Source organism: Melanostigma gelatinosum (genome assembly GCF_949748355.1).
Source record: "Melanostigma gelatinosum genome assembly, chromosome: 21".
NCBI classification, from domain to species: domain Eukaryota; kingdom Metazoa; phylum Chordata; class Actinopteri; order Perciformes; family Zoarcidae; genus Melanostigma; species Melanostigma gelatinosum.
In genome coordinates this window covers 6,550,174-6,567,571 of record NC_136654.1, presented here as the reverse complement: position 1 = coordinate 6,567,571, position 17,398 = coordinate 6,550,174, and the positions used below count along the sequence as shown (strand labels likewise).

Sequence of the window (17,398 nt, the reverse complement as noted above, 5' to 3'; positions counted from 1 at the left end):
GTGACAGGCTTGTCATTGGATGCAGTCTTTTCAGAGCACCTGTGGTCTATCAGTCAAACCAGCAGAGATGACTCTGACAGCTTTGTCTCTCATGCGACAAGATGACACAGCAGTTTTGTCAAAGGGTGATTTTAAACGGAGTCGCTCCAGTCGGTCAGTTATAACGTTCATATTAGTGATACAACTAAAACACAGAGTTGCTGCTTTATTTCCAAGTTGTTGCACATGTGACGTGTTGCCCACTAGCTAGAACGTCTAATTTGACACTGATACATTACAAGAATGCTACATTTAGCCCTAATCCTGACTTTAACCCTTGCCCCTTTAATACTTGGAGACTTAGGAAGAGTACAGGAGTAACACAAGCTGCTGCAACAGGCTGCCACTAAACCAGATCTATTATGTCTAGAATTCAGTATAATTATGATACTTCTTCAAAAAAAAGAATGTAAACTATCAACGCTCTTTAGTTTTTTGGACCCAATGAGAAATGAGCATTTCATTTCTTTGTTTATTTAGTTTTGCGTCAAAGCCGTGCACTAAAAATACCAAACAATGATTGAAATCGTTTTTTGAGGTTGTAATTCTCTCTTTATACTTTAATGTACAACATTTTCCAAATGTTTAAGAGCTGGCAGATGTATTTCGTGCAAAATCCTCATACTGTATATACTGGTGACTTCTGATCGGCAGTAGCAGCTTCAACACAAGGAATTAATTGTGTTATTTGCAAACATTATTGCCTCAGACATGGCTAGAACAGAATTAGCGCTGCTACACAAACAAAGGCGATATTATTGTGTCAAAGAGATATAGTAGATATTAACAGCTGTGTAAACCGTACAGTACATGTACGCAGGAAAGACACTTGGGTATGTTGTCGATCTATGGCCTATCCTAAACATGGTCTTAGTTAAAGTACAGGGGTGCTGAGCTCTGATTATGTCAGGTTAACTCAGGTGAGACATCATGACTCGTGTGTCAGCATTTCTTTGAGACTCTGCGGTTTGTTAATGTGGATGTCGGCCAACATGGGCGGCCCTCAATTTAGGATGCAACTGCACGTTTAGACACCAGAGGTCTCTCCAGACTTAGACTCCAGAGACTGCTCAGGAAGCCTGTGCTCAGCTCAACTGCTACAGTGGCGCTGTGACACCGGAATGTCAGAAATAACAATTGATGTTTTTGGAGACAGACCTGTCCCAGTACGAGATGTTAACATTGCAGCAATGGGGCTGAAAATGAGGCTTATGAATTCAAATCATGACAGTTTTACAGAAATGTTAACACACCCTTTATTATTTACACTTTTGCCTTTTGCGTTCCCTTTCTCCTCTTAATTCTTCCCCCTTTTCAACCTCCTTCCTCGATCTCACTGCTTCCCCTTCCTCGCTTCTTCCCTTTCATGTCCCCGAGAGATCTTCTAAGTGGAGCAGTTTGGACTAAAACTGTGTCACTCGGTGACCTGATTCATTTTGCTGCCATTTGTCATCACGCGGGTGATTCCCTCTATTGCACAATCCCTACCGCTTGGCATTTTGGCGGCGCGAGTGTGAAGCACCATCTATTTGAATCCACGTGATAAGTTGAGATGAACAGGTTCCAGACAGCCACCAGAACAACTTGTCTTCCTAATTTATACAAGATAAGGTCAGCTAAGAGAACAATAGAGCAACACCGTAATGCAGTGATCCTGCACAATGACGACACACTGCTGAGTGTTTATTGTATTGTTCAGACCAGTGCCGGTCTTTATGAGCGTTACCAACCCTTTGAACTCACAATCTTGTGGTCAGGTCTTGTGATTGAAGTTCAATTCCCTCCTCTGTTGAGCATTCTGACTGTAGCTCTTCACTCTGCTCTTTTAACTGTACACACTTCTATTCCCTTTTGCTTCCCATCCCCGTGTGTTTCAGGGTTGGTTGATGGCTAGAGTGTTTCCCACACTGGACAGCTTTCCACCTCCCTTGGATGTCCACTCAGAAACATCCCGATAAACCCGTGCGGCTGTTTCCTGTCGGTCCATCGCAAAACAACCCGTTTAATTCAGCTTTCACGAGGTCATGTTTTGTTGTTGCTTTCTGTAGCACAACATGTATTCTTCTGGCCCAATATAAGCTTCAGCAAGGTATACAAGAATATATTTTCTTGTAGCAGTATGCCACTAAATGTGTGAGATATTGTGTAATTGATAGTTTCTTTAAGTCTCATGCACCAAATGTTTGACGGGCTTAAAAGTCACTAGTCAACCAAAACATGACAGATCATTCCATACAAGTTTCTTATTCACATCCTCTACCGATGCACTCTGTCTAAGCTGCTCTGCATTGTCATGTCTTAGCTGCGCTGCGTTTCTTTGGAAACAAAACCAAAATCTCCTCCCTTAAAAGACAACTCAACATATGGCCTTTAGACGACCAAAATAAATCGGTATTATTGAACTCCTTTTTTTCAGCTAGCAGACTTATTCGGTAGATGTACATAAGGGGGTAATGCATGAGCTCTTAATTAACACGCAGAGACATCTGCCTTCTGCATAGTGTTTAAAGTATGCTGAGATAGAATAGTGCAATTGCTTAACAATCACATTTATGTTATTATAAAATGCATTTAATAGTACAGTATCTGCATCTTAAAATAATTCAATAATTGGGAGGTGTACTGTTCTAGAATAACCATCTAGATTTGAACTTTGATCAAGTGCTATAAGGTTGCCACTTTGTATTTTCAGACAGCCTTAAAAAATAAACTCTTGTCAGTGCTGAAATTGACATTGCAATAACAATCAAAATTGAATACACCACAGAGCGTTTTATTTTTATTTTTTTAGTTGACATCTCTAAAACTAGACTGAGCACCAGGGCTGAAGTTCATCCAAGTTAAAGGCGGACCAAACCTTTTTCTAAAGTGTTGGTGCGGCAGAAATGTAGGATAAACAGTGATTAAATCCCGGTGGAAAGTTGAGTTTGCAACCTTTGGACTGTGAAGTTAGAGGAGCTCATTGTGCACATAAACAAATCCGGACAGTTTGCATACACATACAGTAAGTGTTGCACACGAGGTGACCGCTGTATGAATGAGTGTACACGAACCCTCGTGCTAAAAACCTGGCAAATGAAGACACACTGAACTCAGACCTTTTAAGGCATGCATTTCTATCTCCTTACCATCCGTTTCACTGACAGAGACACAACTATCCACACGCAATAAATAAACACCTGCCATATGGACCTTTAAGGTCATTAAGCTGGTGAGGAAGAGTGCAGATTGGCGGTGTAATTAATGTGCCCTTCTGCCTCCCTGAAAGACCTTCTTATTCTCTCCCTGCTCTCGCACAGAAGCAGTGTTTTGTCTGCTGCTGCTGCTCAGGCCTTGTTAAAGAGGAGGAGCAAGCTGCCTGAGTTCATTCTGCCGTCTGCATCCATCCACCAGGTGTGAATGGAACATGAAGGGTTTAGTCAGCCTCAAGGGAGGCCATTCAGTTGGGGGACGCTTCGGGCAGCAGAGACCGTATTTCACCGGAGGCTTATCTCGCTCTGTCAGTCATCCGGATAATGTCATTTGGTAGCAGTATTAATGGAAACAATGATACTGGTGTGACCCATGCCGAGTTGGCAGCCGATGCATGTATTTGGGAATGTTGTGTACCTGCAGCCAAGACAGTGTTGTGCTGATGTTACGTATACATGGTAGTGCCTGGGTGTTTCTTCTCTGCAGGCTTTTCTGCTTTATTTTCTGACTGCACCGACCGGAGTCTTTTCTTTAGTTCATGCTACTTTAGTCCATCACTCTTTTGATGGGAGTCGTGAGGTTACCATGGCAACTGTTGCATTCATTTTCACTCCACTTTGGCTGCTCTTTCAATCTGTCTCACTACAGCATTATAGACACATCTGAACATTGATTAGTCGTTGAAAAAAGACCCACGTGGAGTGACATCCGTCCTGATGTTGCCATAGACTTGGACGCTCATTATTAAGGTTTTGTTAAAACTTAAAGTCTGGGAGCTCTTCTGTGTTCAAGGTGGCCTTGGCCCAATCCATTAGGACAAACAAAGCAGTTACTCGTGGCTCCATATGGTCAGCAGCCTCAGTTTTTCTCGCATTAAGAAGGAACTTTCATTGAAATCAAGCACAACAATTGCCCGCCGCCCCACATGAGCAGTAACACGTTCCTTTCAATCATTCGTATATTCTGACCCTCTCACTCTGCTCCCTGCACGCCAGTTTCTTTATTGTGCATCAGGTTGACATAATAAAAGACCCTTTTTCTCGAATTACTTCTAATGAAGTATTATATTGAGGATTGTGGTCTTGTGTTATTGTCGTGGTGGTATTCATCACTGAGCCATCTAAACAGCCTCTAATTCAATATTGTGTTTGTCCATGTGTGTTGGGGGTGGCAGTTTGCTTGATTGTGCAGCAGGGCATACAATGCGCTAATGTGCCAGTGCTTATAATTAGCGCAGAGATGTAAAGGGTTGCAGAGCAAGTCTATAGTTGTCTTTGTGTACCGGTCTTTGTGTAGTTTTCAAATAGTCTCTTCTGCCCATTCATCTCCTTTGTCTTCTGTAGCCCCTTAAATTAACACATGGTTAGGATTTCACCATATGCCTGCGTCTTAGTAGCTTTTGTCTTGTTTACAGGGTGTGGGTTTGTGTGCGCATGCCTGTCAGTAACAGACCAGACTTGTGTTTGGGTGGGGGGGGGGGGGGTTCTAGTACCAGTAGTAAGCGCAAAGCCGCAGTGGAGCCCATCCCCTGAGACGCCTTACTTGTAGTGAGGAGAGGAGCTGCAGCCCATGGCCACTCCCTCCCCTTTTCCAATTGGAAAAGAGTGGCCACCTCCCTCCCCTGCCTCATTGGTATGCAGGCAGCGCAGTGTGTGTGTGTGTGTGTGTGTGTGTGTGTGTGTGTGTGTGTGTGTGAGGAAGGGGAAGAGAGAGAGAGGTAGCAGTCAGTGCAATGGGATAGAGGAGAGCGAGGAGGAGGAGGAGGAGAGTGAATGAGAGCTGCTGGATCTGCCTTGCCTGCCTGCCTGCCTGCCTGCCTGTCGTCTGCTGAAGCTGGGTTTTGCCGCCGCGCCACGCTGCACTGGCACAGAGCAGAGTCACGGCCCATTTGCACCACCACCGTCCACACTCTCGGCACCAACACGGAGCCACACAGCACCGGTTCTTACTCCAGCGACAGCACCAGCACGGAAAACAACCAGGGAGAGGGCTCACCAGGCTTTCTCCATCATCAAGGGGAGGGGGGGGGGGGGACACAGCAGCTACGAAAGGGGCCTGGCGTTACAATTTTAGGCACCAGCTGCTACCTCAACCAAATCCCCCTCCACCTTACCCCCATCCTTAACACCACCACCACCAGCAGCACTGCTCCTCTCTCGCTCCTCCCTATGCCCTTGTCCTCGGCGGCTCCTTTCACCTCCCTGGCCAGTATATGGATAGAAGCTCCCTGTTTCAGCTCATACAAGAGCAGGTAAGCGAGTGAGCAGGCAGCGGCAGAGGTTTCTATGGTTACGGGCTCCCGGCCACCTCGTCGTCTGTCCAGGGAGTGAGACGCGGAGGCTGGGGTGAGAGCCGATGTTACGATTGATAGCAGGGGCTGTTTGCACGAGCGAAATGAGAGCGTGAGACTACATGCCGGACGCAAGCATCATGGAGCCATGTGGGCCCAGAGAATGTGAGGTCAGATCATGGCTTATGGGAAGGGGTGTGTGTGTGCAAATAGAGGATATGCTGTGTGAATGGATGTACAGATGGATTGATTGGAGCATTCTCCATTTGAGGAATGCTACAACAATTGTGACTGGTCCATTACAGCTGCTGCTGTATGCACGTGTGTACGGTGTGTGTGTGTGTGTGTGTGTCTGTACCTGTGAATGTGTTTCCTTGTGCATTTTCTATGTTGACCACATCCACAATCTTCTCATCTCAGGGTCACAACAACCAAAGATTGCGAGATTACTCCGTGTTTTTTTGTTTCAACGGGTCAAACAACGAGGCGGTTCCTGTGAAGACCAGGTCACGGGTCACGGTTTTCTTCTAGAATAGAAGCTGTTATTTGGCTTTAAACTTTTTTTGTGTGTGTGTGTGTGTGTGTGTGTGTGTGTGTGTGTGTGTGTGTGTGTGTGTGTGTGTGTGTGTGTGTGTGTGTGTGTGTGTGTGTGTGTCGCCAGCTCTATTTCATGTCTTGCATTTAATGCAATCTTGCATTCTGTCTGGTGTTTTTGATGGATGGGGATTGTGGCTGATTGACAGAGAGATTGGGCAATCATTCTGTCAATCAATTATCTGCTGCTGGGTTTAGGGGTCACGAGTGGCCCATCAGCAACACATTGATCAACATGCTCAAGAGCCTTTAGGGAGACGTGCGTGTGTCTGCGATCATGTGCACAGTTGCTTTTTTTATGAATGTGTGTGTGTTCTTATACTAGTGGAGGAAACCCGTGTGGGTTGAGTGAGAAGATGCTCTGTGGTCACACTGGTGAGTCACGTACTGTATAAACGCTTAAGTGATAACAACTAGTTAGTGATACCTCAACAACGCATCGTCCTTCATCGACACATTTTAAGGCAGTAGCAAAAAGGCTGACTCATCTGTGTCAATATCCATTTTCGGTGTAGCACGGTGTAGCATTTTCGGTGTATAGACTGAACTGCGGTCCTTTTTTAAGCTCAAGTCTAGACCAAATCACTCACACTGGCTGACGACGAGCCTTTTCCACCTTTTGGGAGTCCATGCGGCGGCCTGTGATTTGGAAACGGTCCCCCGAATTGAAGTACAATGAAGTGAAATCAGCCAACAGCATTTGGACTGTGAACAGGCATGCTTGTTTTTAGCAAAGCCTGCTGCCGGTCTAAACATTTGGCGCTTTATGCTCATCTTTATCCTGGAAAGCAGTTCTGGCCACCAGATTGAAATGGTCCCGTTCACTGGAGGCGCTGCACAACGACCACAGAGTCCCGCCGCCTCTAAGCAAATCCACAAGAGCACCTGGAGGTCAAGGGCTTTGCTTGAATCAGCCATTTGTAAAAGGAACATTTCAGGAATATACCTCAATTAGGATGTTTTGCTGCAAAAGAAAACGGGGGCATGCTTAGTTTATACGTGCACTGCAGGTATAAAGGAGAGGAGATATTGCAGCCTTGTTGTCATACAGAACCACAAAGAAATGCTGCAGGGGGGGAGAGAAGGGGAAAGCAACAGTAGCAACATGAGTGAGTTTTTGTTATTAGTCTTTGTCTGCAGGAGGTTGCAATGCTGAGCTCAGGCTATTTCTGGCCGATGCAGACTCGCACATATGCTCATGAGCAGAGCGCGCACACAGACGCAGTTCCTCTGACAGTCTTTCTATTGCAGCGCCACTGATGGTCGGCAGCACTAAGTGCTCCACCATTGGTGAATATCTCTGCATGTGTCATTCAGTTTTTATTTGGCTTGTTTATCTCTCTTACCATAAGGACTTTATGGCTCTGAATATTTTTGACACATTTATGTCGAGTAGAGAATAAGGCTCTTATACACTTTTCCCTTTCATCATTCTCTGACGCTAATGTACATTGAGCTGTGTTTGAAGACGCCGCTGGCTGTGTGTACTGTGTCTAAACGCCAGGAAATGGAGTCGGATGATTGTTCGCATCAAGGAAAATCCCTTCGGTGTCTCGCTACAGTAGTCTCCACTTGAGGAGAGAGTGGTTTGGATGTTACGGCCATCAGTGTTCAAATTTGAGCATAATGACGGTAACAGCAGAGCAGAACATAAATTGTGATAATTACAGAGTCAGTGGCCCGGTTGTTGGTGAACACCAGTGAGTCCTGAGGGCAGCAGACACAAATCAAAAGGGTTTTTATCTGACGTCATGCAGATATGCTCAGCCCTGTAAATGCCACTGCCCTCTGCATACACACAGCCCTGTTCAAGCTTGACAGTCTTGTTCACAGGGGCCAGAGTAGTCTGTGCCACAGGGTTAGTTGGTGAGAACCATACCAGTGCTGGCGCTAAATTTCCACCTCATGGAAGTTATAAGTAGATACCGTTCAATCAGCAACTATCAAGCTCAAATAATTTATGTAGGTAAAAAACCTAATAAAACAGATAAAACTGTGCCATCTTGAGTTGGCTGATAATTAAGGGGAATGCATGCAAAGTGTGACCGTTGGAATCTTAACCATCTCTACTGTACTCTCTGCCTCATATGACATGACCACAGTTTTGGCTACAACTGGCTTGTGCCACAGTCAGAGGGCCTTGTCCTGGTTGTGTGTCAGTCTTCTGCAGGGAGGACGGTAGAACTGGCTGTAGTTTGTTCCCAGGCTGGAGGATTCATTCTTGAGCCCCTGTGCAGGCTGGGGTCAGTCTGAGCCTGAGGTGGAGGTAATAGAGGTCCTGGGGGTTAAACAGTAAGATTATTCTCCTGCAGTCAGCATTCTACTCCTCTTTGCCCTCTTCCTCGTACTCGTGTATACATTTTTTCCACTTGTCTTGTCCATCTCCTTCCGCCAGCCAAGTTCGGTTACTCTCTCTGACCAACACCATCACCTTCCATCCCTAATCTCTCGCCCCGCCTCACTTGACATCTACGCCTTATTACCGCCTCATTCTTATCTCATTGGTCTCTTCTCATCCGTCTGTAATCTATTTCTCCTTCTGCTCTGTACCCTCTTCTCCTTTCATCGTCTCTTTCTCTCTCCCCGTTTGTGTCGTTCATTTTTCTCTAGAACTCCCAATATGTCGGGGAAAAAAAGGGGGGGGGGGAGGAATGCAAGAAAGGGAGGACACCACGGGCGACTGGTAACCATGGCAACGCATGCAGCTTGTCAAAGTGTCGCCCTCACCAGTGTTGGATCGCTTCAATAACTGCTTCCCTCTCAGCGCCTTTTCCCCTCCTTCTTCCAACCCTTTCTTCCCTCGGTCTCCCCCTTGCTCATGCACGTCATCAGCCGGCCCAGGAAAAAAAAAAACAGGCCAACACTCATTCATCTCAGTATACCTCATCTCGCTAATTGATAACCCTAATTGGCTACAAGAACCAATCCTCCACCTCCCTGTATCCTCGGCAGACAGTCTCCCCTGTGTCGCGTTCTTCCTGAACACGGTCAGGCCGTGGAGGGAGTAGTGTCTGTGCAGTATGACAGCTCGGCGTCAACACTTGGTTTGCGTCAACGCGTATACGACCATATAAGGTGCGGCCCTGCGTCTGCGCTGCTGCTGTACGTGTATGCGATGTGCTGACAGACGTCCCCAGTGTGGCTCTCTGTTCCCTCCGTCAGCCCTGAGCCAGGAGCACATTCGAATCGGATCTATCTCCCCTCTGTGGCAAGTGGATGTGTGGAGTGTGTCACAGCCCTCTTATAGGAAAGAGAAGAAGAGCCCGACTGCTGGGTTAGGCAGACGCACAGAATAACAGACGGTGGCGACTCGAGGCATTTGTATTCTCTGTGCGTCCTTGTTTTATTTCTGGCTGTCTCTGTTCTTCTGGTCTCTATTTTCATACATTCTCCTCCTTCTCCTGTTCCCTCAACCTAATCATTTTTCATTTATTTTATTTCATCAACCGATACCCTCTCTGCTATTTTTTTTTTTTTTGAATGTGCTTCCCCGACTCCCACGTATCCCCACATGTCATCCTGGTGCCCAACACGTCACAGATGCTGGCCATATCTGCACCATTTTGCCTCAAGCTTGAAGCGGAGAATGGATTGTGTGTTTTAACAAACGTCCATGGAAACACACAGTTAAGGGGATTGTCTAAAAATAGAGCTGGGCCCGTATTCTTTTTCATCTGGGTCCATTTGTGTTCACGAATTTGCTTGTCTGCCTTAACACTGCTGGCTGTCTGACTCAGGAGCTGAGTGCTGAGATTATATGGAGATGTGTGAGGGACAATGACGAAGAGGGAGGTCTTGAGTATTGTATGGATTTTGCCATTCAGTGTAATCAATATATGCCCTGGGGGAAACAATGGTTGTGTGTATCTTGATTAATACGAATTAAAACAACAGTTTTTATGCTGTTGAGTCATGTTGGTGTTCGGAAAGTATGTTAAAAGTATCAAAACTAACAAAATTGCTTCACTGCATCAACCAGCAGTGAGAAAACACTCATTTCCAGTCAAGCATCATAAAACGAACCAATTAGTTCAAAAATCTGATTTAAAAAAAGAAGGACGCTTGTGTTAAACTAGAGACTAGAAACTGGAGACAGTGTAGGAGGAAGCAGAGCACATACAGTCAACTTGTTCAGAAGGAGATGCACACTCACGCCAATGGATTCCCGGGTTGATCCTCAGTTGAGCAGTGGAGCTCTGAGCCTTGAGCCTCCTGCAGTAGGGACAGACACGCAACATCTGAAAGCTCACTCCTCCCTGGGGCAACAAGAAGAAGCTGTTGGTTTACTATCTGAAACCTAATGAGGCAGTGTTAGCATTCAGGAAACGGTAGAATGAGAAGCAGCAAGGGCTCCTCCCATGTGGTCTCTTTGTACTGCTACCGATTGTCCTCTGGCGCATTTTCACAAACACGATCAGATGTACTGAGGAGAGCTGGCATGAGGAATTAACACTCCATTGCAGAGCAATTGAGTGCATTTAAGAGGAGGAGAAGGAGAGGGTGAGGGAAGAAAAATGCCCCCCCCTAAAAAAAACACATTACACAAACCATACGTAGATGCACATCCTATACTTTACAAGCCATTTTTAAGCAGGCGCTGTTTTAGACAACTACACTCAGCCATTTTTATGACACTCTCCCGCTTAAATCAATTACGGCGGAGCAGCGCTGGCATACAGACATCAGCAGTAATAACCCATGGGGCTGTGGGCCTCAGTGACTGAGTGGTGATTAAGAAAAACCGCACTGACTATATGCCACGAATGTGACCAGGGTCGGAATCACACAGTCAAATGAAGCATCCACTCAGAAATGAACGCTGAGAAGTCGAACCGCATTTAATGCTGAGGGATTTCTGTTTTCGGGGAAACTGCATATATTATAATGACCGGTCTCTCCCTCGCTGCTCCCAACAACAACAACAACCATCCCGCTGTGTGCTGTGACAGACCTGCTCCTTTAATGAGGTTGAATGGGGTTTTTCTCTTTAGGCAGGTCTAATTCTTTCAAAGGCATCTTAGAGGCAGCACAGCTTAATTATTACTGGTGTCTGAGCTCATGCCTTCAGTCTTGTAGCTTTCCATTTGTCTTCATGAGCATCTTTTATGTATTATGTTTCTGTGTATACGTCTCAGCTGTCTCGCACTGATGCATTCTCCCTCAGGGCAAGCTGACACTTCATCTCTGCAGTGCTGCTCGCTATTAAAAATCATGATGCGTAACTGAAACAGCATCTTCAATACATGCGTTATCAGCGATGTCGTTTTTTTTAATTTTTTTTTTTATCCCAATGGTCTGAGAGTGGGCTTTTGTTTTTCCAGCTGGACCCAGATAACACCGGTTTCATCGCAGTGGAGAACTTCACCAGCTTGGTGGAGCACCATGAGCTGCAGCTGGACCCGTCCAAACTGGACATGCTGTTAGCCCTGGTCCAGAGCAATGAAGAGGGACAGGTGTGCTACCAGGAGCTCATCGAGCTGGTGAGTTGAAACCAGACGCACGCACACAGATACAGATGGTAATACAGAGGGATTTAATGTCCTGCAGTACAGACGCACATTTTGACACATGCACCCACTTTCAGAAAGGTTACAGAATTGATTCAAACAGAGCCGGCAAGCTCTGCACTGGCGAAAATTGACTCGACCATTCAGGTCGTTGTCCTGCAAAAAGGAGAATCAATCTTTCCAGTTGATGTGTCGGTAAATCCAGAGACTTAACCTCACTAGCCGTGCACGACGCCCACACCGAGCTGACAGAGACACAGAATTAAATCAGCAAAATGTATTTGGCATAACTCATGAATTCAAACACGAGAAATTTATTAAAAAGTGAAACGGCAACAAAACTGAGACGATGCAGAAATACGTTTTATGTGATGTGAGAACGGTCGGTGTACTATTATATTCTCTGAGCCACGTTCTAAAGCAGCTTTACAATTGTTTATTAGAAATAATATAGCGGCTGTATGTGTGACTCTCTCCTAGCACTTGGATTAGTTCAATGCAATTCCTGGCATACTTTCACTCCCTTAAGCTCATTTTCCCCGCCCTTGCTTTCTCTCTCTGTTTATCTGTCTCTTTGATCTCTTTCTCTCCTCTTGTGTTGCGCTACCACTGGTTTGGTTTGTGATGAAGGCCGCATGAGGCCACTCATTTCGGAGCGGGTCCAAATTTCTGAAGTCTGTGGCACTACAGCGAAATCAGTGCTGAGGTGCTGCGCCCACGGTGCCGCCTCCTTTACATCAGTGTACAGCTCTCTTCCTCCGCCATTCTTGAAGTGCTATTTTTTGTTTGATCCAGCTCATTTCAGTGCAATTTAATAATACCCCCCCACCCCCTTTCTTTTTTTTTTACCTGCCCCCTTGAACCCTCAGATCTCATTTCCTTCTCTTTCATTCGACACTCTTGAGCATATGTCCGAAAGCATCAGGGAGACACTTTGAAAATAGCCCATCAGCCAAATGCAAATTGTCTTCGATTAGCCCGGCGTTGGTAGTAGCAGGCAGTAATCTGAGGTAATTTAAGAACGCCCAGCCGCACACAGATATCGACCCCCAGGTCTGTCTTTAAAGATGTGTCTGATACACACACACACACACGCGTGAACACACACATGCCATACCCACACCGTTCTGTGCATGCATGCAATTTGCATATACACAAACGCTTTCGTTTCTTCATTATTAATTAAGCCACCCACTTCCTCTCTGTACCTTTATTTTTTCTTCAGTCCCTCTCTTCACTCTCTCAGGTCCGTGTGTGTGTGTGTGTGTGTGTGTGTGTCCTCATTCCATGCCTTTTCGATGCTTTCAGCCGACAAGATGTTTGCTTCTGTGTTATGTCTCTTAACACGTTTATGCACAATTACACACAAAGAGGCTGACAGACACCAGAGGTGGCAAAGTTCACAGACGGTGGCGCTTTATGGGGACGATGCTGTGACAGACGAGTGTCTGTGGAGGAACTGAGGGTAAACCTGAAGTCGTATGTATTCCTCTGTGTGAAACTGCACATGTTGATTTCTTCAAATAGAGTCAACCGATGCTATCATGCAGCAGTTGTGTAATTGAAGATGTGTGTCATTGTTTTCCTTCGGGTGGTAATTTAGCAAATGTTCGACGGAGATCCAAAATGGCTGCCATGGTTCATTTTTTACGGCTAGAGGGTGTTGTAGAGATTAGGATTTAGGATTTAGGATTCTCTTTGTTCAGGTTGGAGGATTTGAAGACTGATGCTTTGTGCCTCATCTTTACCCTTCTGCCCAAAACATTTCCCCTTGTTACCCCAGGAGACATGACTAGATCAATGCTGCAATATTATGTTCTTTAATCTTCTGCCGGATTGTAGTATCGTAAGAAAGAGAGCACTTACAGAGAGCCGAAATTAACTTCAGTTACAGTCCCAGGCTGGAGACACTCTGTAGTTTATATACAGTATTTAAAAGTTTGTCATTTGAAGTTGCATTAAGTGCCCACAGTGCATCTGTCTCCAGGGACGCTACCTATCAACATCACATCCCACATCAAACTCCAGTCAAGGCTTTCTGTTTTAGATGGATTGCCGAGTAAAAGTGATGCACTTTGCTTAAGTGTCCTACAGTGAAGGGCTCCCCCCCCCCCCCCCCCCCCCCCCCCCATGAGTTTCAGCACCGCAATGATTAAACCATAAAGCAAAGCTGGGGCCACAAAGCGGTGAGGGAAGAAGTAGGTGGACTCTCACTTTAAAAGGGTTTGGGCAAGAAAGAACCTGAGTATGTGGGTCAGGGTAGAATCAGAGAGGCTGAGATCCGCAGTGATTTAGATTCTGCTGTGAGAGTGCATGTGTTAGAGAGAGAGGGGGGGGGGGGTTTGGGGTCTTGGGGACTCACAAATTAGATGGCAAACCGGTATAGTGACACTGGTAGTGAATCACTATGTAAACTCGGTTAATGGGCGCAGCCTTCTAATATTCTAACGATCTATCGCATGTGTGTCAACCAATATGAGTGAAAGATGGTCACCGCCGTAAACCGAGCAAAATTAAAATAATTTATCCGATCTTTTTGTATCTGCAGTGCAGTTGCCTGAATGGCCTTTAAACCATGTTTTTTTTTTAAATTGCTATTACTAATTAGCATTGAGCTGTGAGGTATTGACCGCGTGTGGTGTGGCTAATTAATCCATCAAGGACAATTGACTAAAGCTGAGAGCAGCATGTACAGTAGGCAACATGCAGCTACCAAGAGGAGGAGGATGGACTCCTGCTGTTTGACACACACACACACACACACACACACACACACACACACACACACACACACACACACACACACACACACACACACACTGCTGTCAGTTTGGCCCATTCAGCTGTCCCTTAAGGGGAATACTATCTTTATCTTTGTGCTCTTAACCTCAGCATTAATTATTCCCTGGCAGACGTTGCCTCCTCAGGAAACTTCCACCGTTACCGATGCACAAGTCAGAGGTTTCACCCCCCCCCCCCCCCCCCCCCTCCAACGTTTTATGTGATGACATTTGATTTCCGTTGCACCTTGCTCTCTGTCACTCCTGTGTGTGTGTTATCTTGTGTTTTGGCTGCTCGAGTGTGTCGTCTGTTCGCCGTCTCCACTTCAAAAGGCTGCTAATATGCTCACTTTAGAGGCGGCAGGTCCTGCACGTCAGAGAAGGCGAAGCAGAGTGATAGCTAAGCTCCACCGCTGCGAGGTGGAGAAGGCGGCAGGTGCCGTCACCGAGCCAAACACAGTTGAGATGAACTCAGAAAGCGGAGACTTTATTTTCGAGAAGAAAGCCATCAGAGGAAGAAAACACAATTATATTTACGTCCCTCAGCCTCTCTCTATTCCACCTCTTTTCTTCACATTAACACACTCTTCTTTATTCTAAAGATATTTAAAATGAAAAAGGAGACGTCTCATCATCACTGTCCATCTCATCTCCCCGTCTGCATTTCTATCTCTCTGCCTACTCATGTCCCTCTGCTCCTCTTCTTTTGCCTTCACTCCATGCCTCATGTACAGCATAATTGCATTTTCCAGCCCTGATTTCCACACTAAATATGCATCCCTCCATCTGCGGGAGAGCCAGTAGCCCTGCTCAACATCGTATGTCATTATGCAACAGACTGTACATTGCAACCACTAGTGTCATAATTACCCACTGTGAGCGTCTTTACCACTTCCTGCTCTGCTAACTAACAAGGGATTTTTTTTCGTCCTGTTTTTCCTGAGCAATTTCTTAAAAAAGAAAAATATCGGCAGCTGCTCTGTTTATGGAGCAGTCTGTTCATTACTTCTTTATTATTTGTTCATTTATTGACCGTCTTCGTCCTCCGTTATATATTTAGCTCATTAGCTTTTATAGATATTGACCCGCAGTTTCATTCGCCGGGCCTCCTGCTGTGTCGACATACAATGAGACATACAATGAGCAGCAGGACCTAATGAATGGTATACTTTAATGGCGGGTTGTACTTCCTACAGGCCCCCTCCGGAAATTTAATAAAGTGTCATATCACATTATTCCACATATTGTGATTGAAGGATAATTATATGGTCATTAATATTATTATTATATATATTATTATATAATAATATTACAATTAATATCCCCTCTTCAAAAAAGTTCATCTCAAAAATATGTAGAGTAATATCACAGTCACTCCTGATGCTGATTTCTGGAACCAAATCTGCAATAACATCTACTTCATGACTAAAAATGCCAATTTACAATGAATACAGTATAAAATACTTCACAGAATTCATTACACCGGGCAAAAAATGTTTCAAATGGGATTCACGTCAGATATCTGTCCACATTGCACTCAAAACAGCCCGGATAGCTTTGTTCAGGCCACCTGGCACTGCACACCAGTTCATCACTTTTGGGAAGAAATAAGTGAGTCACTGTCTGTCTTCCTGGGCTGCCTCGTCCCTTTATCCCCTTCACTGTGCTTACTAGGAGACATCTCAACAATACATCTGAGTAAAACAAACCGCAAATTACTCCTCGTGGCCCGAACTATCGCCAAGAAAACTATCCTCATGAACTGGAAATCAAGGAATAACACACACATCGCACACTGGAGAAACTTAATGACAGAATATATTTCAATGGAAAATCTAACCTCATCCATCATATACAACAGAACACCATTCCACCTGCTCATCCCTCACTATGTTTCTGCAAACGTGACACCACCCATTCTATTAATATTGAAATATGTATAGTATATATACCGGTGTATATATATTTTTTTGTGTGTGTATTTTTTTACTATTGTTGATTTTGGTTTTGTTTTTCTTGCCGGACAACCAATTGAAACCCACGTACATGCATACATGAACATCCATATTCACACATACTTACCTGTTTTTCTTCTTTTTTTTTGGTTTGGTTTTTGGTTTGGTTTTTGGTTTGGTTTTTGGTTTGGTTTTTAAAATTATTATTATTATATATATTTTTTTTCCTCCATCTCAAAAGGCTCAAGGACAAAAATAGTGGCATCAGGATAGTTTTCATCCTAAGCCTCTATTAATCAAGAGTTGGTCCCGCTGACCTGCAGGCTGGCTGCTCCAGAGCTCCTGCTCACTAAGAAAACCTGGAGTCTGTGATAACATGAATACACACACACACACACACACACACACACACACACACACACACACACTCTTTCTCTTTCCAGGAAATAGTTCCTCTTGACACAGATTTGCTTTTCAAGGGCAAAATCACCCCGACAGCCCATTTGTTATGACGTCTGAACTGCCCGTCTGAATATTTTATCTCTGTGTCACATGAAAATAATGTAGCAGTTTTGAGGTCCTGATTAATGTTTTCCTGTGAGAAACGTTTTTTAGCCATTTTAGTTTCTTTGTGTTCTGAATAAATGATCGACCTTGAAGTCACACATGAAGTGATTGTAAAAGTACATACAAGGAATGCAACAATGTGCTAGAAGTGCAAAATAAATTCAACCATTAAGCATGAACACCAAAAGAGAAACTTCACTATTCATTGGCTCCTCTGAACAATATCAGAACAACAGTAATCGTCCTCAAAGGGAAGAAGTGTCATTTCTTTCCCTTGACTCTTTGATTATAAAAGAAGAGCTCACATAAACCGCCATGCTATCCCTTGTGATATCCCTGCTTAATAAATGTTGGCTCCCCATCGAGGATGATTAGTCACATTGATGAGCTTCCCTCGGTTTATATGAAAAGTAGCTTCCCCTCATTTACTGATGCGTGATCCGCTTAGCGTGACGAACATTATGGATTTAATTG

General features: G+C 44.8%; 1 protein-coding gene across 2 annotated transcripts in view; it reads left to right on the top strand.

The window, feature by feature from the left end:
• Positions 1 to 5,443: 5,443 nt before the first annotated feature.
• Positions 5,444 to 17,398, top strand: part of rhbdl1 (rhomboid, veinlet-like 1) — a gene marked incomplete at both ends in the record, with an annotated part of 28,596 nt that continues 16,641 nt past the window's right edge. For both annotated transcript variants that reach the window (XM_079293614.1, XM_079293613.1), the window contains 2 exons: positions 5,444 to 5,482; positions 11,437 to 11,595. In XM_079293614.1, the coding sequence (XP_079149740.1) occupies positions 5,444 to 5,482; positions 11,437 to 11,595 (198 nt within the window). The remainder of the gene's footprint in view (positions 5,483 to 11,436; positions 11,596 to 17,398) is intronic.